The 22,500-nt window shown below is 46.0% G+C and overlaps 2 protein-coding genes across 2 annotated transcripts in view; one reads left to right on the forward strand and one right to left on the reverse strand.

Moving 5' to 3' along the window:
- ppfia4 (PTPRF interacting protein alpha 4) overlaps nt 1–2,923 on the reverse strand; it is a 164,477-nt gene extending 161,554 nt beyond the window's left edge. Inside the window, exon 1 of the mRNA XM_062544898.1 lies at nt 2,675–2,923. Within this exon, the coding sequence (XP_062400882.1) occupies nt 2,675–2,923 (249 nt within the window). The remainder of the gene's footprint in view (nt 1–2,674) is intronic.
- Nucleotides 2,924–4,506: 1,583 nt separating this feature from the next.
- tmem183a (transmembrane protein 183A) lies at nt 4,507–21,241 on the forward strand. Its single transcript, XM_062545245.1, has 8 exons — nt 4,507–4,692; nt 4,919–5,008; nt 5,520–5,687; nt 12,542–12,701; nt 14,837–15,017; nt 17,073–17,153; nt 17,707–17,865; nt 18,113–21,241. Exons 1-8 carry the CDS (start codon nt 4,629–4,631, stop codon nt 18,290–18,292), a joined length of 1,083 nt encoding a protein of 360 aa, XP_062401229.1. The 5' UTR covers nt 4,507–4,628; the 3' UTR covers nt 18,293–21,241.
- The last annotated feature ends 1,259 nt before the right edge of the window (nt 21,242–22,500 follow it).

The following is a 22,500-nucleotide window of genomic DNA, read 5'->3' on the forward strand; positions in this document are numbered from 1 at the left end:
CTGTGTGTGTGTGTGTGTGTGTGTGTGTGCGTGTGCGTGTGCGTGTGCGTGTGCGTGTGCGTGTGCGTGCGTGTGTGTGTGTGTGTGTGTGTGTGAGAGTGTGAGTGTGTGTGTGTGTGTGCATGTGTGTTTGTCTCCTTGTGTCTTTCAGCAGCAGTTGGTGCATTCTCTGACACCATTGACTAGCATGTGCTGGTTATAACGGCTATAAACTATTCAGGCCTTAGACCACAGAGGCACAGAAACACCTGGTCTGTCAAGTCATGGCAAGTCAATACACCAGTTAGCAGCATGGCTTCATGCTAGTACACATTCACCAGTTAGCAGCATGGCTTCATGCTAGTACACATTCTCTGTGTAGCCTACATTGGGTGCATTTAATGTATTTGACAGTGATCTGCTACATTCCAGATTGTTTAAAGAATATTGAAGGATTCTGAATTATTAAGCAATTAACTTGTGTAACAGTATAGCCTAGGCTACACAAATCTGCAGCGAAATTACAGCAACATACAGTAGCAGAAACAATTAACTTGTGTAACAGTAGCCTAGGCTACACAAATCTGCAGCGAAATTACAGCAACATACAGTAGCAGAAACAAGCCTAAGAATGTGGCACGCACGATCCTGACAGGAAATTTCAAGATCTAATATTTACTTTGAGCTAAATGGCTACAACTTCCATGGGAACGGAAATTTATGAGCGGAGTTTGTTTCTTTTACATTTAAGACGTCAACATGTATGGCACGTGACAGATCTGGGTCATTGAGAAACTCCAAGCCAGAAATGAACCTTTATGAAAACAAGTGTGTTTAAAGACGATACGTCAGCTCCAAGTCTCACTTGAAAGGGCTCCCAGATGGGTGTTTACTCTCCCCCTTGATCCCGTACTGCTTTTATGGCATTATTCCTCCACATTAGCACCCCTCTGCTCCTGAGACGCTTGTAGCACAGGAGGCGTGGAGGAGCCTCTACACACACACACACACACACACACACACACACACACACACACACACACACACACACACACACACACAGGGGTCATCCCTATGTTCCTCGGGTCCTATATTTCAGAAAAAGGGTCCTACAGTATGCTCCCCATTTTTTCCCAAAAGGGTCCTATGCTCCCCGGTTGCAATTCCCTTTTTCTGAAAACGCACACACACGGTCAGTGACTTTAGGGCTTTAGGAGCCCTTAGGTACAAATGTTAATGCACAGACACAAACACACTCACATACACAAACACACGCACACACACACACACATTTCAGCATCTGAGCCTCCTCCACTGAGCACCAGCCACAGCCTGTAGTGTGTGTGTGTGTGTGTGTGTGTGTGTGTGTGTGTGTGTGTGTGTGTGTGTGTGTGTGTGTGTGTGTGTGTGTGTGTGTGTATGGGTGTGTGGGTGCCAGCTCCGTGCTCCTTGCACTGTAATGGGCTCCAGCCTGCTCTGGGAGCCTCGGCCTCCTGGCTTTTGTTAAACATCAGCAGAAAGCCTCCCCTGAAGCAGCTTGCCGTCGTGCGTGTGTGCGTGTGTGCGTGTGCGCGCGTGTGTGTGTGTGTGTGTGTGTGTGTGTGTGTGTGTGTGTGTGTGTGTGTGTGTGTGTGTGTGTGTGTGTGCATTAACATGCTCGTGGGATCAGCATGCCTGCTTTGGTGAGCACAAAGCGTGAGACTGGCGCTCTGCATTCGCCCTCCAGCACACAACTGTACAACTAATATTTCTGTTACAGTGGAGATGAAACATTAAGCCGCCCTATATTTGAAACACTTTAAACACATCGCACCCACAAACATGTACACACACACACACACACACACACACACACACACACACACACACACACACACAAACACACACACACACACACACACATATACTAACAGCGCGCACAAAGATGAGCAATACATCAAACCATGCACTTGGGGAAACTAGCTGACCTTTGTAATTCATCAGAGAAAATGGGATTCCCTCAGGTCAAACAAACAACATTTCCTTTTTCTTTTCTTTCCAAATGAGTAGACAATTAGGGGCTGTCTCCTCTTATTAATAGCCACAATAACAATGGCAATCAGGAGATGCTCTACGCCTCACTTGTGCGCGAGAGCCAGGGGGCGTCTCCCCACACCGTCAGATGTTAAATGCCATGCAGACACTTGCAGTGGATGTGCATGTGCATGCAATTACGCAACATCTAACATGTAGCCATGTTGTCAAGGTTACCAGGCCATCATGGCCGGTTGGATCCACACCCATTCTAGAATAAGTCACTTCAGCGTTGCCACCGACAACCTTTCCCATGTCTCAGTCTCTTGTTGCTACCGAGAAAGGAGAGAGCCTTGTATGACATTCTATTAGAGGAAGCAGCACCGTGACAAAAGGATAATAAGATGGATAAATAAACAAACACCCAAATCCATTGCTTTTCATCCCAGGCTACATGCCACTTGTGCAATAAACATCAGACAACCGCCATGTCTCAGCGTCTGTGTTCTTATATCCAGTCGGAACCTTTTACCAAGGCCTGCGTGACTGCTAGTGAAGGCGGATGCCATCAGAAGGCGCCCGGCACGCCAAGCACCGGCGATTCGCGTGCAGGCAACTTGATAGAACTTGTGAGACACTTCTCTTCTCGGTGTCAGTCTCGGGACCGTTGTGTGAGGCTTACCTGCGGGAGCGCCGAGTTGAGCTGTCGCTGGAGCAGGTCTCGCTCGTGCAGCGCGTCCTGGAGCTTGGTCTGCGACTGGATCAGCGTCTCCTGGGTCTCGCGCAGGGACTCCAGAAGCTTGTCTCGCTCGTCCAGCATGTTCACCATCAGCTGCTCGAAATTGGCCTCGGCGTCCGTGCCGTTCTGAGAGCCGCGCTGGGAACTCATGGAGTCCCCTTCGTTAATGGTCGGCATCACTTCGCACATCATTTTTGCTCCGGCCTCTCCAGACAGCCAAGTGCGCTCTCTAGCCTACTGTCAGCGCTGAATAACCTCTCGAAATCAAAGGCCACCCGGTGTCTTGCTGTGGGTTATCTGGTGGGAGGAAAACAGCCCGTCGTGCCTTGTTAGATTCAAAACTTCAGTGCAATTCGGGTCCAGCCATATAGGCTTACGCTACTTTCACTAACTGGTAATTAAACCGAGGATATTTTTTACATATTTAAATAATTAGCGGCTTTTTCACCTCGCTGGTTATTCCAAGTGTCTCTCACCCGCTGACACAGTCCGCCCTACGTCCAGATACACTACGGATTCAAATGCAATTGGTTTGACAGATCATCCGTGGGGACAAGAACGCGTTCAGACGCGCGCAAAAAGGGCGTAATAATCCGATCGATATGAAATCTTCGGGGCCGCTTGGCTGAAACACCCACCAGTTGCAATTAACATTTCCTCTAACAAAACGGCGAAACGCACGTCTGTCGCATCTTCCATAAAGCCCTCTGCCATGCCCCTCACCACGGCGAGCCAGCTACTCCTCCCTCCTCTCTACGCTCTCATTCCTCCCGCTGCCGCTGTCACTAACCGCTACGACAACAGTGCAACTGCTATCTACTAAACAATTTATGCATAATTTGCCAGTGGTGGCGAAGACAGTCTGAATTTATCAGGCATCCAATATTCTCCTGCCTTTCCGCAAACCTCAAATCCAGCGCAGTTAGGGAGTTAAGGTAAATCTCGGAGGATTTTCGCCAGCGTCTTCAGTCGGCCGCGTTCCCCCATCAGCACCACGCGAGTAGCCTACATGACTGTCATGCTCAGCAATCTCTGACAGAAAGAGGCGAAAATAGTGTCACGTGTGGCGCCCCCTGCTGGACAAAGCGTTTAACTGCGAGGAGCCATGAGTAAAATACTTGCAGAAAGTAGGCTATCATCTCGTTTGCATAGCGCAGCCTGCTATATCATTCTGATTACCAACCTGCACTTGGTCAATATTAGTAAATGGCTGATAAACCAAGTGAAGACGCATGTCGTTTTGATGCTGCCAAAATATTGCAACCTGCTTGTCAGATAATTTCAAATCACTCAAACACGAAGGTTGCATGTAGCCTAACAAACTAACAGCATATTAATAAGCAAACACAACAGCAACAACATCAATCATTATTATAATCATATTATTAATATTATTATTATTATTATAAGGCTATTATTATTATTATTATTATTAGGGTATCCGAATAATATGCTAATTTCTTTATTTCTCGTCTTTCTGCTGTTATTATTGCTCTGTGCACCTCTTTTAAATTATTGGTTTACAGAGGATGGCAAAAATAACTTAAAGTGACGTAATGTTTTCAGTTTTAGAAGAATATCTAACCCAACTTTTTTTTCACCGCAAAGAAATGTAATGTGAAAGGATAGAATTTAATTGGTCGAGAAATGTCAGGTTCGATTTCCACCCAATCAGGTTCTCAATCGGTGAGCCATGTTGTTTGAAAGTCATGTGGCGGTATCGCGAGACTTCACGAGATCACGAAAGATTTCGTCAGTTCCATGATGGCTGAAGATCCTGGAGGAGCTCATTTCAATTTGTCCTTTATTTTTCTCTGTTTCTCGTCATCTCTGCGTGTCGTAGAGACATGGCAGGATACACAGCATCGTTAAGCGGCTCCAGACCCGTGTTGCCGTCATGCCCAAGAAAGGGAACCGAAAACGGCTGAAATTTAGGGCCGGGGATGTTTGCTCGGAGTCAGGTAAGCGTACGTTAGCCTTATATTTTGAACTGTGGTGGCGCAAGGGCCAGGCCTCTGCGTTTCCTGGCGGTCAGGGGACGTTCATACAAGTAACCTCCTTGACACCGCTGTGCACTAAAGGCGTTCAGTTGGCCACAGGTTATTTTCTGACCCAGAAGGGTTTTGCTCGTCCTCAATTGCAGTTAATGCGCTTATATAATGCAATGCTTCACGGCCTGTTTTGCAGTGACTGTGGCAGACTTTGCCAACGCTGACCCAGCTGTCGTGAAGTCCGGAAGGCTGAAAAAGGCTGTCGCAAATGCTATTGAAAAAGAAGGTAAGTAAAGGGTCATACGGCAAAGCGTTGCAAGTGCTCCCTTTCATATGTAGTGGGTTGAAAACTGCATTCGTAAATGCATTGCATAATCTATACATTGAGACAATTAGCCTTTATGCTAGAAATCTACCACAGAACGAACGAATGAATCAATGAATGTATGGGTTATTGAGCAAAAAAAGACATTCACAATGGCTTAACCTGTTATACAAGTAGTACAATTGTATGATTTTGAAAAGTTTCGGTGCATTTTTTTCATTCTCTTGAAAGGGGAAAGTCAAATGCATGTCGGCTCTCGTCCTCTATAATGTAAACAATATCTTTACAAGGACACATAGTTTTGGAGGTGGAGACGGAGCGAAGCTTTAACTAGAATCAGATGCATGTTTCAGTATGTCTGACCTGTAGCAGTTTGGGATTTTCACGTGTGTTTCTGGGTTTGGGTATCCTTTTACATATCCATGGGTTTGTGTCATATTTGATTGTGTGTGTGTGCGTGTGTGTGTTGCAGTGAAGTTACTTTGTGGACTGGAGGCTTCCCAGGGTCCGGTGCAGGAGGTGTTGTCCTCAGTGGAAGGCGTGAGCCCAGCTGACCGGGACAGCAGCGATGAGCTGGAGACCGAGGAGGTGGACGAAGACCCCAAGGGGACCCGCAAGAAGAAAAACAAGAGACGCAAAGGTATACGAACAACCCCCATTACTACACTAAAGGTATAGGAACCATCGCCATAACTGCACTAAAGGAATAGGAGCAACCGCCGTTACTACAATAAAGGTATAGGAACCATCGCCATAACTGCACTAAAGGAATAGGAGCAACCGCCGTTACTACACTAAAGGTATAGGAACCATCGCCATAACTGCACTAAAGGAATAGGAGCAACCGCCGTTACTACACTAAAGGTATAGGAACCATCGCCATAACTGCACTAAAGGAATAGGAGCAACCGCCGTTACTGCACTAAAGGTATAGGAACCATCGCCATAACTGCACTAAAGGAATAGGAGCAACCGCCGTTACTACACTAAAGGTATAGGAACCATCGCCATAACTGCACTAAAGGAATAGGAGCAACCGCCATTACTACACTAAAGGTATAGGAACCATCGCCATAACTGCACTAAAGGAATAGGAGCAACCGCCGTTACTACACTAAAGGTATAGGAACCATCGCCATAACTGCACTAAAGGAATAGGAGCAACCGCCATTACTACACTAAAGGTATAGGAACCATCGCCATAACTGCACTAAAGGAATAGGAGCAACCGCCGTTACTACACTAAAGGTATAGGAACCATCGCCATAACTGCACTAAAGGAATAGGAGCAACCGCCATTACTACACTAAAGGTATAGGAACCATCGCCATAACTGCACTAAAGGAATAGGAGCAACCGCCGTTACTACACTAAAGGTATAGGAACCATCGCCATAACTGCACTAAAGGAATAGGAGCAACCGCCGTTACTACACTAAAGGTATAGGAACCATCGCCATAACTGCACTAAAGGAATAGGAGCAACCGCCGTTACTACACTAAAGGTATAGGAACCATCGCCATAACTGCACTAAAGGAATAGGAGCAACCGCCGTTACTACACTAAAGGTATAGGAACCATTGCCATAACTGCACTAAAGGAATAGGAGCAACCGCCGTTACTACACTAAAGGTATAGGAGCAACCGACCGCCATTACTACACTAAAGGTATAGGAACATAGTTACAGGCACCATTGCTACAGCTAACACTGAAGTGACAGAGTTATAAACGCCATTACTAAAGCTAATGCTAGAGGAGAAACATAGTTATAACCACCATTACTACAGCTAATGCTAAAGGTATAGGAACATAGTTATAACCTCCATTACTACAGCTAGCACTGCAGGTATAGGAACATAGTTATAACCTCTGTTACTACAGCTAACACTAAAAGAGGTGGTATAGGAACATAGCTAGAGCGCCCATATCACGTCCACGTGTCCACCGGACTGGGTCATTTCCTGATCCTACTCCATCTCCCTCTCCTGCTCACTTCCTGTCACTCGCTACTGTCCTGTCCGATTAAAGGCATAAAAAGTCCCCCCCCCCCCCTCAGAGAAAGATTAAGGGCACAGCTGCAACCACCATCACTACAGCTAATGCTAGGCGCTGTTAGACAGCACAGCTACAACCACCATCACTACAGCTAACACTAAGCGCTGTTAGACAGCACAGCTACAACCACCATCACTACAGCTAACGCTAAGCGCTGTTACACTGACAACACAGCTGCAACCACCATCACTACAGCTAACACTTAGCGCTGTTACACTGACAACACAGCTGCAACCACCATCACTACAGCTAACACTAAGCGCTGTTAGACAACACATCTGCAACCACCATCACTACAGCTAACGCTTAGCGCTGTTACACTGACAACACAGCTACAACCACCATCACTACAGCTAACACTAAGCGCTCTTAAACAACACAGCTGCAACCACCATCACTACAGCTAACGCTAAGCGCTGTTAGACAACACAGCTACAACCACCATCACTACAGCTAACGCTAAGCGTTGTTACACTGACAACACAGCTGCAACCACCATCACTACAGCTAACACTTAGCGCTGTTACACTGACAACACAGCTGCAACCACCATCACTACAGCTAACACTAAGCGCTGCAACCACCATCACTACAGCTAACACTAAGCGCTGTTACACTGACAACACAGCTGCAACCACCATCACTACAGCTAACACTTAGCGCTGTTACACTGACAACACAGCTGCAACCACCATCACTACAGCTAACACTTAGCGCTGTTACACTGACAACACAGCTGCAACCACCATCACTACAGCTAACACTTAGCGCTGACAACACAGCTGCAACCACCATCACTACTGCTAACACTAAGAGCTGTTAGACAACACGGCTGCAACCACCATCACTACAGCTAACACTAAGCGCTGTTAGACAACACGGCTATATGTACAACAAAGACTAGAAACACAGCCACCATCACTACAGTTAGCACTAAGCACTGTTAGAATCACAGCCACCATTACTACAGTTAGCACTAAGCACTGTTGGAAACACAGCCACCATTACTACAGTTAGCACTAAGCACTGTTAGAAACACAGCCACCATTACTACAGTTAGCACTAAGCACTGTTAGAAACACAGCCACCATTCACGGATAGACAGATCAGATTGGGTGATCTTCTTGAATTTCCCCTTGGAGATCAATAAAGTATCTATCTATCTATCTATCTATCTATCTATCTATCTATCTATCTATCTATCTCTCTCTCTTTCTCTCTCTCTCTCTCTCTCTCTCTCTCTCTCTCTCTCTCTCTCTCTCTCTCTCTCTCTCTCTCTATCTATCTATCTATCTATCTATCTATCTATCTACAGTATCTATCTATCTATCTATCTATCTATCTATCTCGGCCCACCGGTGCCATGTTGGCGGTGGCGTGCCGCCCCGCTGTTGGATCACCATGACCCGATAATTAAACTTGTTTTGAGTATTAAGAACATACATGAAATACATGAAAAGCATGACCCATAACTAATTAAAAAAAAGTGTTTGAAACACAAATGGCAAAATGGTGGGGCATTTGTCTGCAACCCGCCGGACCCTGTTGGAAAACCGATGAGCAAACCCCAGCGGACTGCCAGATCCCCCCCCCCTAGTGGACGGACAGGGGTCCACCAGCCACCTGCTGTCTGGGGTAGCACAGATAGTAACACTAAAGACTGGCATAGAAACACAGTGACGACCACCATTACTGTGTCACAACTGCTTCTCATGCAATATGTACAATTCCAAAACAGATACAAGGAACACGAGACACACCATGCACATAGAGCAACAACACACACACACACACACACACACACACACACACACACACACACACACACACACACACACACAAAATGCCCTTGCAGGGAAGACTACAGGGCCAGAAATATGACTCCATTCATGGGCGGAGCCATGAGACGGGTCACAGAGTCACATGGCAACAGTCACATGGCAAAATAAACAAAGGAGCACATGGGGTGCGTTTCATGCAGCGTTTATACGTCCTCCCTCGCTCCTCGATGCCTCGATCCTCACTGATCTCCATAAAGAATGATGGGGGGGAAACAATGGGATAGTTTATCCAGTGTTAGTTATAGATCAGTGGGAACGCCCCTCGAGGATCGAGCATCGAGGATCGAGGAGGCATGATGAGAGGCACCCATGGATAAACCTAAGAGTCCTAAACCAAGAAACTAAAAGACACAAGACAAGCCAAACCCCAAATCATGGCACATTACATGTAACATTATGGCCTGGTCCATAGTCTGTGCAAGCTACCACCTGCATCACTACTGCCTATACAAAAGGCCGGTCCATAGTCTATGCAAGCTACCACCTGCATCACTACTGCCTATACTAAAGGCCGGTCCATAGTCTATGCAAGCTACCACCTGCATCACTACTGCCTATACAAAAGGCTGGTCCATAGTCTATGCAAGCTACCTTCACCACAACACACAAGGCCGGCTGATCAGTTGCATTCAGAGGCAACAGTTCTAGGAACACGGTTCTGCTAGCTGGAGAGGCTGTCCCTAGAACTACCGTTTCTAGAGGATAATACAAATAAATAGATAAACACGGGCGCAAAAGACGGCCCCATTTTGTCATGAGGGCCATGTGGTCCAGAAGGGCCCGCCAGTCAGGTGGTCTAGTGGAGCTCGCCCCACACTTTGAGAAACACAAGTGTACACTAATAATACGCTGCTATGCTTCTACTTAGTAGATGACGTGCACGTACGTAATCACCCAGGCCACAGCAGAGCAGCTGTGATACTACTGTATACACTACAAACACGGCGCTGCAGTTGTTCTCAGAACATGACGCAAGCACACGAGACACTGAGGTGCCCAGGACGGCCACCATCACAACACACCAGCTGCTGCTGCTACAGTAGCGCTGGGAACACCTCTGCTCTTAATGACACACTTCTGAGATATGGGTTATTGGGGGGGGGGGGGGGGGGTTATTGCCCCCACAACTTCAGTCATGAGCAGAATGCTACACCTGACAATACATAAACAAAACCTTGTATTTTAAACAGAACCCTGATATGCAAGATCAGGTGCGGAATGCAACACATGACCGCAAATAAGCCTTGTGTTTAAACAAAACCCTCCTGTATCAAGTGCAGAATGCAACACATGACGACAAATAAACAAAACCTGTGTATTTAAACAAAACATTTATCAAACAGAATGCAGGCAGAAAGCCAGCTTGTTTGTTAACTTTCTCCCTAGAACTAGACGATCACTTTGTCCAGGTGTCTGGGTGTTTTGGGAAACTCCTCCCACTTGGCGGCCATCTTGCAACCCACTTTGAGCAGCTATGGGGCAGCTATTCTGGCCACACTGAGCATGTGCAAGGCCTCATGACACCGAGCTGCAAGATCACAATACATGGTTGGCACAACGTATTCACAACATACCACATGATTGGTACAGCTTATTCACAACATACCACATGATTGGCACAACATATTCACAACATACTCATACTACTGTGTTTGTCGACAGCGGGCAGCCAGTAAGTGATGCAAAAGTAATGCAAAAATGCACCCCCACAATGAAGAGCAGGACAACTCCCTCCCCAATCACGACCCCCGATTTACCTCTCAACATCCTGGCTGTAGCCAAGCACTACAAGCCCCATAAGCCCCCAGACGTCAGGTGCTCTGCCTGGTGTTGGCATGGCAAGCTCAGGTGAAACTCCTGCATTGTTTCAATTCAGTGCTATTTCAAGAATGTCATATCAAGCTACAGGAGATCTTGGCCAAACAAACACTTTCCCGCTCGGCCACTCTACACGTCAGAAATCCAGCACTACCACTTCCGCTTAAGTGATGTGTGAAACAACAGACGACAGAGTCTGGTGTAGTGCAGTGTTAGTTCAAACAAACATTTGCGTTTATGTGCTTTCCTCGTCTAATGTAGAGTAGTTGAGGAAATGCAGTAGTACTAACAGACACATGTGGTTCACTAACCGTAGTGAACACAGAGCGTTTACAGCTGCAGTCATTGTCACTGCGACCGACACCAGAAGGCTAATAGTATTAAAGGGGCACTATGAGATCCTGAATGATGTTACTTCTGTTGACGTTCCACGTAAACAAATAAAACACTACTTTCCAATGCATGCCACTGAAAACAAAAACATAATTATGTGCATGCTCATTGCTCACTAACCCCCATTCCCTCCCCTAAACATCTTGTTGGTGTTTGGCTGAAATATGTTTTGTTATGTTTTGGTACACAGCCTGTGCCCCACTGTTTGTTTGACGTTTTACAGCCCCTGTGTTGTCTCCAGAGACCGGACTTTATCACAATGTATTCAGGAAGCAGGCAGCATGCTGATCAAAGGGAGATGGCTATGATTTGAGACAAAAATGAAATTGCTCTAAAAACCATGCAAGATCTAATAGCGCACCTTTAAGCATGCTAACTACTATGCAGTCTGTTTGCATTGCATTGTCGGAAGTTCTCAGAACATGACGCAAGAGCATGAGACACTGAGGTGCCCAGGACGGCCACTATCACAACACACAAGCTGCTACGGGGGGGGGTCATGTGCAGAATGCTACACATGACAATAATAAACAAAACCGTGTATTTTAAACAGAACCCTGCATTGTCGAAAGTTCAGTACAAATGAAGCATGTGATGCTGCCAGTTCTGATACTACTCTGCACCTACATAATTTATCAGGATTGTATAAGAATGCTTCACGCTTCATTCATATGTGCACACATCAAAATAAAAAGACAACGTCGCACACTCTGCCTCAAAATTTGTATATTTTTGGATCGGAAAAAGGCCTCATGGGCAAAATGTTGTCCAAAAAAAGAAGCCAGACCGTGCAACATTTTCTTATTTTTAAGTGTATCCCCAGAAGTCAGTGTCTTGCAATATGTATGCTAGCGGTGTGCTAACTCAGGTGTGTTGTTCATACGGTGTGCTAACTCAGGTGTGTTGATCATACGGTGTGCTAGCGGTGTGCTAACTCAGGTGTGTGGATCATATGGTGTGCTAGCGGTGTGCTAACTCAGGTGTGTTGATCATATGGTATGCTAGCGGTGTGCTAACTCAGGTGTGTGGATCATATGGTATGCTAGCGGTGTGCTAACTCAGGTGCAGTGTTTCCCACAGATTAGAAGGCAATGTGTGGTGGTCGCCCCATGTCTGGGGGGGGGGGGGGGCTGATATTCATAACAGCAAACTTTATGCAGATTATAGCCTACTATTCATATTACAACTCCACTTCTTAAATTCAGCTGTCTGGTTGAAGCCTCAAAATATTGTAAACAAAGTAGCAGGCTATAAGCTTATCATACTCTACTGGTTGGACTGTTCAGTTTCCCCACATGTGTTTGCGTTTCAAGGTAAGCTAATGCAGGTGTGTTGATCATATGGTGTGCTAGCGGTGTGCTAACTGGAGTGTGTTGATCATTGCAGAGAACAGCGAGTGTCAGGACGGAGACGAGTACCCTATAGACATATGGCTGGTCCTCTCAGCGTACATCCGCCCCGAAGACGTCTGCAAGTTTTCCCTCATATGCAAGAACGCCTGGACCGTCACCTGCACTGCAGCCTTCTGGACCAGACTGTACCGAAGGTGAGACCGTCCCCAAGACTGCGCATGGACACACTCACAAGTGGAGTTTTGTCCTTCAGGCAGATTTAGCACACACACACACACACACACACTTACTTACATTTACATTTATTCAGTTAGTTGATATTTTTATTCAAAGTGACTTACAGTGGAAAAGGAGACCTTGGAGTAACAATAACAGTAACAATTGCTGCCATTGAAATATTATCTTACAATAAATATCACCATTGAAATGTTATCTTATGATAAATACTGCCAATGAGTTTACATGCACGGTAAAAGCTGATTATTATCGTTTTTTTTTTTTGTAGTTATATGGTTGTTCAAGTGCTCATGTAAACGGAATAAACTCATATTAATTATCGGTTAACTGGCGTTATTGGTTTATATAGGTTTCTGTTAATATTCTGATTGCTTCGTGACATGTATACACCTCAAACGGATTATTTCAGTTACCCGGTCATTGCCAGTAATCGTTTTTGTTAGTGTCCATGTAAACGCACTCGACGCTCGTAGTGTGTTATTGAGATGCGGTTCTGGTCCATCAGGATGTGCTCATATAGTGTTATTGAGATGCGGTTCTGGTTCTGGTCCATCAGGCACTACAGTTTGGATGCACTCATATAGTGTTATTGAGATGCGGTTCTGGTCCATCAGGATGTGCTCATATAGTGTTATTGAGATGCGGTTCTGGTCCATCAGGATGTGCTCATATAGTGTTATTGAGATGGCGGTTCTGGTCCATCAGGATGTGCTCATATAGTGTGTTATTGAGATGGTGGTTCTGGTCCATCAGGATGTGCTCATATAGTGTTATTGAGATGGCGGTTCTGGTCCATCAGGATGTGCTCATATAGTGTTATTGAGATGCGGTTCTGGTTCTGGTCCATCAGGATGTGCTCATATAGTGTGTTATTGAGATGGCGGTTCTGGTTCTGGTCCATCAGGATGTGCTCATATAGTGTGTTATTGAGATGGTGGTTCTGGTCCATCAGGATGTGCTCATATAGTGTGTTATTGAGATGGCGGTTCTGGTCCATCAGGATGTGCTCATATAGTGTTATTGAGATGCGGTTCTGGTTCTGGTCCATCAGGCACTACAGTTTGGATGTGCTCATATAGTGTGTTATTGAGATGGTGGTTCTGGTCCATCAGGCACTACAGTTTGGATGCACTCATATAGTGTTATTGAGATGCGGTTCTGGTCCATCAGGATGTGCTCATATAGTGTTATTGAGATGCGGTTCTGGTCCATCAGGATGTGCTCATATAGTGTGTTATTGAGATGGCGGTTCTGGTTCTGGTCCATCAGGATGTGCTCATATAGTGTTATTGAGATGGTGGTTCTGGTCCATCAGGACGTGCTCATATAGTGTTATTGAGATGGCGGTTCTGGTCCATCAGGATGTGCTCATATAGTGTGTTATTGAGATGGCGGTTCTGGTCCATCAGGACGTGCTCATATAGTGTGTTATTGAGATGGCGGTTCTGGTCCATCAGGATGTGCTCATATAGTGTTATTGAGATGGCGGTTCTGGTCCATCAGGATGTGCTCATATAGTGTGTTATTGAGATGCGGTTCTGGTTCTGGTCCATCAGGATGTGCTCATATAGTGTGTTATTGAGATGGCGGTTCTGGTCCATCAGGATGTGCTCATATAGTGTGTTATTGAGATGGCGGTTCTGGTCCATCAGGATGTGCTCATATAGTGTGTTATTGAGATGGCGGTTCTGGTCCATCAGGATGTGCTCATATAGTGTTATTGAGATGGTGGTTCTGGTCCATCAGGATGTGCTCATATAGTGTGTTATTGAGATGGCGGTTCTGGTCCATCAGGACGTGCTCATATAGTGTTATTGAGATGGTGGTTCTGGTTCTGGTCCATCAGGATGTGCTCATATAGTGTGTTATTGAGATGCGGTTCTGGTCCATCAGGATGTGCTCATATAGTGTGTTATTGAGATGGCGGTTCTGGTCCATCAGGATGTGCTCATATAGTGTTATTGAGATGCGGTTCTGGTCCATCAGGATGTGCTCATATAGTGTTATTGAGATGGCGGTTCTGGTCCATCAGGATGTGCTCATATAGTGTGTTATTGAGATGGCGGTTCTGGTTCTGGTTCTGGTCCATCAGGCACTACAGTTTGGAGGCGGACCTGCCGGTGCGGCTCCAGCCGGACTCCCTGGCGAGCATGCGGTGCCTGCGGGCGTGTGTGATCCGCTCGCTCTTCCTCCTGTACGAGCCCTTCAGCGCCCGCGTCTCCGCCAGCCCGCCGCTGCCCGAGGCCACGCCAAACACACTCGTCAACTCCAAGGTGAGCGGGAGGGACACACACACACTTATTTATATAGAACAGTTAAGAGTGTGTGTGTGTGTGTGTGTGTGTGTATTCTGAATGTGCATTAATTCCTAGTGAGGGGGAGGGAGACACACTTTATTTATATATAACAGTTACCCGTGGGGATGTGTGTGTGTGTGTTCTGAATGTGCATTCATTCCTAGAAGTCTGTCGCATGGTGGTATGTTGTGGGTCTCTGGGTCAGTGTGAGGATACGTAGTGTCAGTAAAGAGTGTGAGGATACTGTAAGTAGTGCCAGTACAGAGTGTGAGGATACTGTAAGTAGTGCCAGTAAAGAGTGTGAGGATACTGTAAGTAGTGTAAAGAGTGTGAGTATACTGTAAGTAGTGCCAGTAAAGAGTGTGAGGATACTGTAAGTAGTGCCAGTAAAGAGTGTGAGGATACTGTAAGTAGTGCCAGTAAAGAGTGTGAGGATACTGTAAGTAGTGTAAAGAGTGTGAGGATACTGTAAGTAGAGTGTCAGTAAAGAGTGTGAGGATAATGTAAGTAGTGCCAGTAAAGAGTGTGAGGATACTGTAAGTAGTGCCAGTAAAGAGTGTGAGGATACGTAGTGTCAGTAAAGAGTGTGAGGATACTGTAAGTAGTGCCAGTAAAGAGTGTGAGGATACGTAGTGTCAGTAAAGAGTGTGAGGATACGTAGTGCCAGTAAAGAGTGTGAGGATAATGTAAGTAGTGCCAGTAAAGAGTGTGAGGATACTTGTGAGGATACTGTAAGTAGTGTAAAGAGTGTGAGGATACTGTAAGTAGTGTCAGTAAAGAGTGTGAGGATACTGTAAGTAGTGTAAAGAGTGTGAGGATACTGTAAGTAGTGTCAGTAAAGAGTGTGAGGATAATGGAAGTAGTGTCAGTAAAGAGTGTGAGGATACTGTAAGTAGTGCCAGTAAAGAGTGTGAGGATACTGTAAGTAGTGCCAGTAAAGAGTGTGAGGATACTGTAAGTAGTGTCAGTAAAGAGTGTGAGGATACTGTAAGTAGTGCCAGTAAAGAGTGTGAGGATAATGTAAGTAGTGCCAGTAAGGAGTATACGGTAGCCCTACTTGACGGGTGACTTCAGGACACATTCATAGCAGCGGTCATAAAGTGCACATGGAGCCTTCATGACTGTTTCATGAGACATGACTCAACATTCACACCAAGATTTTCATGAATGTGGAAGACAGAACGACGACAACATGTCTAAATAAAAGCAGAATTGCTGTTTTTGTTCCAAACCTCTTACCTGATCACGTCACATCTGAGTCAATGGGCTACTCCAGTGCCAAAAACACAGAACATGGTTAAGCAAAACATTTTTGTTTCTTAAAAATGTATTTTTTTTTATTATTATTATGTAACTTCTGCAGATGAGTTCTCATCTTTTGCTACTGGGAATGTCCAACCGTTCCAGGTCATAAGATTTGGATGCTTTGTGATTGTTGGACTTTCATTTTCACAAGTGCTTGAGTACTTACATTGCTATGAATGTGTTATGAACTCACCCGTCAAGTCAAGTGTTAGCGATTCTACTCTTTAGTTTGAGTAGAAGTAGTCTCAGAGTGTAGTCTCTGGCCTCCGCTCCATATGGGCTCAGTTGGCCAGAGCATCGGAATGTGGCGCTGCTTCTTTGGCCACTTGTCCAGACGGGCACCGAAGAAAAAGAGGAGAAAGTTGAATGAATGAGATGCGAGTCCATCTGGTGATTCATAACTCCTGTCCTGGCTCATTCAGATACGCACACGCTCTGTGTCCAGAATAGAACAGAACAGCTTCCTGGTTTTATTCGTTCATTTGTTGATTTATTTGTTTTGCTTTGCATTAAAATGGAGTTTTGGTCTACAAGCAGCAAGTCAGCCACCCACTAGCACAAAAAAAACTATAACCACGGCACGGCACAGCACAACACACACACACACACACACGCACACACGCACTCCAGCCCTATCAGGTGTAAGTAGGAGGCTAATGGCGTAATGCTGGTGGGATCTGTGGGATTATTGAGTATTGATCGACCTCCACCTCCTCCCCTCTGCAGTGTCTGATGTTCTGGGTCAACGAGCAGGCGGGATCCCGGCCAGAGAAACTGTGGCAGTTCAATTTCAAATTTGAGAAGCATGTAAGCACTTCATTTTCATACATTTAATGGTGGCTGTAACAGAATTAATTGAATATACCATAATGTAGTATGCTGTAAATTGATATACCATACTCTTGTACGCTATAAATGTACACGGTAATATGCTGTAAATGGTGTACTGTACGGTAGTATGATGTAAATGGATACAGTAGTATGCTGTAAATGGCTATACTATACGGTAATATGCTGTAAATGGCCATGCTGTACGTAGTATGCTGTAAATGGCTATACTATACGGTAATATGCTGTAAATGGCCATGCTGTACGTAGTATGCTGTAAATGGCTATGCTGTACGGTAGTATGATGTAAATGGCTATGCTGTACGGTAGTATGATGTAAATGGCTATGCTGTACGATAGTATGATGTAAATGGCTATACTATATGGTAGTATACTGTACGGTAGTATGATGTAAATGGCTGGCTGTATTATACTGTAGTATGCTGTAAATGGATACGGTAGTATGATTTAAATGGCTTTTCTATACTGTACTTAAGTCGTCTGCTCTCTTTGTCTCCCACCCCCCCGTCAGGCCCCTAAGAATAAGAACGGTCCCGACCGATCCCTGCAACTTCCCAAGCGCTACAAGGAGGTGCACACCAACCCCGACTCCGACTGCCTGCTGCTGCAGGTCAACACCCTCAACTTCATCTACATCCCCCACCTGGTCATGGGCATGAGCCTCTCCCTGGTCAGTCAACACACACACTAAATCACCACTAGTCACCACACACACACACACACACACACACACACACACACACACTAAATCACTACTGGTCACTGCACCTTACTACCACACACAATAAATCACTATAGCATCTGATTCTGGTCTCTCTCTCTCTCTCTTTCTCTCTCTCTCTCTCTCTCTCTCTCTCTCTCTCTCTCTCTCTCTCTCTCTCTCTCTCTCTCTCTCTCTCCCCCCCCCCTCTCTCCAGATGGCCATCAACGTGAGCACGGACATGCGTCACCACCGCGTGCGGCTGCTGTTCCAGGACTCTCCGCTGGTGCGCGGGCAGAAGAGGAGGGCAGAGCACGGCCTGCAGGTGGCGCTAGACCCCGTGCACAGCGTGCGCCTCATGGACTGGTGGCATCCCCAGTACCCCACCTCAGCATAGCGCCAACATCTCAGACCTGCCCCCGATACCCCCGTTCTACCACAGACCTGCCCCTGATACCCCAGTTCTACCATAGACTTGCCCTTGATACCCCAGTTCTACCACAGACTTGCCCCTGATACTCCCGTTCTACCACAGACTTGCCCTGATACCCCAGTTCTACCACAGACTTGCCCTTGATACCCCAGTTCTACCACAGACTTGCCCCTGATACTCCCGTTCTACCACAGACTTGCCCTGATACCCCAGTTCTACCACAGACTTGCCCCTGATACCCCAGTTCTACCACAGACTTGACGTTGGCACCCAAGTTTCACCTGAGGTCCTTCCCCTAGTTCTGCAGTTTTAGTTCAGACTCCACTCTGTTTTACCCGGCGTAACCTGTCCAGCGTCACCTGTCTAGCGTTACCTGTGCAGCGTTACCTGTGCAGCGTTACCTGTCCAGCGTTACCTGTGCAGCGTTACCTGTCCAGCGTTACCTGTCCAGCGTTACCTGTCCAGCGTTACCTGTCTGGCCCTCTTTATTCTAATATCCCAACAACGTCCACTTGCACTAGCGCTGATGTCGTATTTTACGTCAGCCTAGCTGCAGTCTAGCATCCTTCCACCCTAGCCTAGCCTAGCCGCATTTTTAGTTCTTTAGACCTCAGTCGTTCCCCAATAAGACCAGTATCACATTCAAAACCCTCGTTTTGGCACAACTTGACTGAAATCAAGTAGACCTCTACCCAGCAAACCTGCTAGTCTGTTGACTACCCGACGGTACCCAACACACACACACACACACACACACCGCCCCCCTCCAAAGCCAGTCACAGCAGCACTCTAGCTGTTTGACCAGAGCTTCGGTCCAGTGAAAACCCCCTCAGTGTCGGACTGTTTTCTTGCATGTGGAGTAGCTAGGCTAAGCTAAGCTGTAAGGTGGTGTAAGTTAGCACTAGTGGGGTTGGTGTTGCTAGCAGCTACAGTGCACCAGTAGACCACTGGTCCTCACCTAGCCGGCCCCCTGTCTGACCTGCCCTGACCCAGGCCCGGGGCTGGGGTTGGTGTCGGTGGTGCTATGGACTCAGTCCGGGCAGTACAGGACCAGTGGCCTACTGGTGCATGCTAGCTGCAGTATGTCTTTGCATGAGTGTTTCTCTGTCGCTAATGCTAGTAGAAGAAGTTTGCCGGTAGACGTGCGTCTCATTCGCTGAAGATCATCCTCTCGTTGTCTCCGTTAAGGTGAGACGCTGTAGACCAGTGGTTCTGGTCCAACCTTCCTGGACTGAGTCCCAAACCAGCTCTCACATGTGTGAATGTCGACCTTACTGACCTCTATAGAAGGCTCACCTAGACTGTAGACATGTTAGGTCTTGTGTCGTGTGAATCTCTAAGATGGTGTTTGGTGCAGGACTATCAGTAGTGTGTTTCACTCAAATTCTCCTTTAGATATTTACTTGCTTCTGAATTGGAGCATAGCCGCTTATATAGATACAGATGTTTTTCATTAGTTCTGGGTGTCACTTGTTTAGCGAGTAGGATAGAGCTCTGGGTCCAAACATCAGCTGGTCCTGGAGATCTGTCTGTGGCAAGAGTCCAGCTCTGAGCCCCGAGAGGCCGGTGAGAGTTTTCCAAGCACATGGTTTGGTAGTGAACGTCCCATCAGAAGAGGGTTTTCCAAGCACATGGTTTGGTAGTGAACGTCTCAACAGAAGAGGGTTTTCCAAGCACATGGTTTGGTAGTGAACGTCCCATCAGAAGAGCCTTTATGGCTTCATTGTAACAAAGCAAAGGAGGTTTCCCACTTACTCTGAGCTGACTTTTCCGGGTTTGATACCAAACTGCAAACTTAGGAAAACTTTGTGTGCATGCTCACGTCGTTGGCACTAAAACTGAAACGATAAGGCCGTGTTTTTTCGCCTCAAACGAGAGTATTCCTAAGTGTTACAGGGACGTAAAAAGCAGCGACTCAAGCGCAGTTTGTCCATCACGTCTCTCCGTAGGGGAACAAATGAATAGATGCGAGGGCAGGTTGCCCATCACGTTTCTCCGCAGGGGAGCGCCCGGAAGTGAGAGATGCGTGTCCAAATGGTCGCCTTCTTAACCCTTTGCAGTCCATCCTAGTCTTCTTAACCCTTTGCAGTCCATCCTAGCCTTCTTAACCCTTTGCAGTCCATCCTAGTCTTCTTAACCCTTTGCAGTCCATCCTAGCCTTCTTAACCCTTTGCAGTCCATCCTAGCCTTCTTAACCCTTTGCAGTCCATCCTAGCCTTCTTAACCCTTTGCAGTCCATCCTAGTCTTCTTAACCCTTTGCAGTCCATCCTAGTCTAGGGCCAGTGGACGGCTGGTCCCTCTCAGGTGGATCCTGATCCCCTTGAATATGTTTTGGAAAGGATGTTGACCACTATTTTTTATATATAATAATAATAATTATTATCATTATTTGATAACTAAAACAAAACAAATCACAAGTATTATGCTGGCAAAATTCAGATTTTTTTAGTTACTGATTTGTTGTTATTTAATCAATGCCTCGTCAGGCTGCTCTGGAGATGCACGACCGGGAGGTTACAAACACAAACATGATTGTGTTTGTTTGTTTGTTTGTTTTGAATACAGACGTTTGGCTTGTAGCCTGCCCAGACTGTATTTCTATGTAAAATGACTTGAATGCTGCTCCATACTGCTGATGGTTCAGCAGCCATGTTGGTGCACTTAAAGAGGAATGAAGAAGATGCATGAGAAAGCAAACAGCAGCTTTGCTTGTGTTAATTATGCCCTGTAGTTTCTACTAATTACATTGTGAAGGACGCTCATGATGATCGGTTCCCTTGATTCCCTTTGCATAAATAGATTCAGCACCAGAGTTCCCAGGTAGTTCATTCCATTTTCAGAACACATGGCAATGTAGAGTTCCGTTTGTTTCATCAATGGGCATTACTCATTTGAAATAAAGACAGAATGAAACTCTTTCTTCATGTCTTTGCCTCAGTTTTTCTTGTCTTTCTCAGTTGTTTGATTTAAAGAAAATATCAGCATATTCAGTTTAAAATAAAAGTCTATGGTCTGTGCAGGTGTGATTTGTGTTCTATGTGTTGGTATTTTTGTCCATCTCGTTTTGACACCAATCTGTTGTTCCCTTTTCCAAGCGTTAAGTGATGTCTACATGGAAACACTGCCCTCCTGTGGTAAGGTCATGTAATTACCCATTTGCGCAAGAACTGCACGTGTACCTATAGAGTCGAAAAGGCGCATCAAAATATAAGTCGTCTTAAAAGTGACAACAGTAACTGTAAAGTAGATGAGTTAGTGATGAGAAACGGTCACTTGAGCACGAATGTTACGGGCATGTTACGGTTTCGTTATGAGTCACTATCCTCGTGTGTTGGAGATTCCAGAAGAACTCCCAGACATCTCCCGTGATCGTAGGCTACTGTAGTTCTTCAGTGATCATCTGAGCACCGGCGCTATGTGGTTTCAGTGACACCCTGAACTCGGTCTTGGTCACATGTGGAGCAATCCTGAAGTTGACCAGCCTTATTAAAATGGTCGAAAAACTGAACACTCATTTCATACACCGACCAATGTCCTCATTGGATTAATCATCGTAGCCCTTTGGTCATTTCCCGGCGATGTACACTATTCTGAAATTATGTATGATATGTGTAATATTGTTAACATATGCGTTATTTGGGTTTTGCGTTATGAGAGAATTGCACGAGTCCAGGCGGGGGACGCGCCGGTGTTCAAAAAGTACTACAGTACCCATGATGCACCGTCTGAGCTGTCATTGGTGGCTGGAGCTGTCACAAGTGCATACAGGTGACCGGGGTGCAGGCAACACTGTAACATCACTGCGAGCCGAAAGAAAACAAATAGTTACTGGTGTGTGCGAGGGGGAGTGACGAAGTTGAGTTTACGGAGAAGTCTCAAAAGCAATCGCTTCGCTTAACGGTAGGCTATTAAAGTAAATGTTCGCGGACTGATTACATCGCCAGTGACAGTACGGGCTACACAATCCACTGTCATAGTCGCGCATTTTCCAGATCCTGTGCTCAACTTTGTTCTTTCTGACCTTCAGCGGGTAAGTGATACAGCCCACTAGCCTTCTGCCTCTGTGTCCAAATAAGTCGGGCCCGTTTAGTGTGAACGCTGGATTCACTTTTGGCAACAATTGGAACTTTGTGTCTCGCCTTTTATAAAAATCACGTTTACGTGTCTGCCT

The sequence above is a fragment of the Sardina pilchardus genome, chromosome 9, assembly GCF_963854185.1.
Source record: "Sardina pilchardus chromosome 9, fSarPil1.1, whole genome shotgun sequence".
Lineage (NCBI taxonomy): Eukaryota > Metazoa > Chordata > Actinopteri > Clupeiformes > Clupeidae > Sardina > Sardina pilchardus.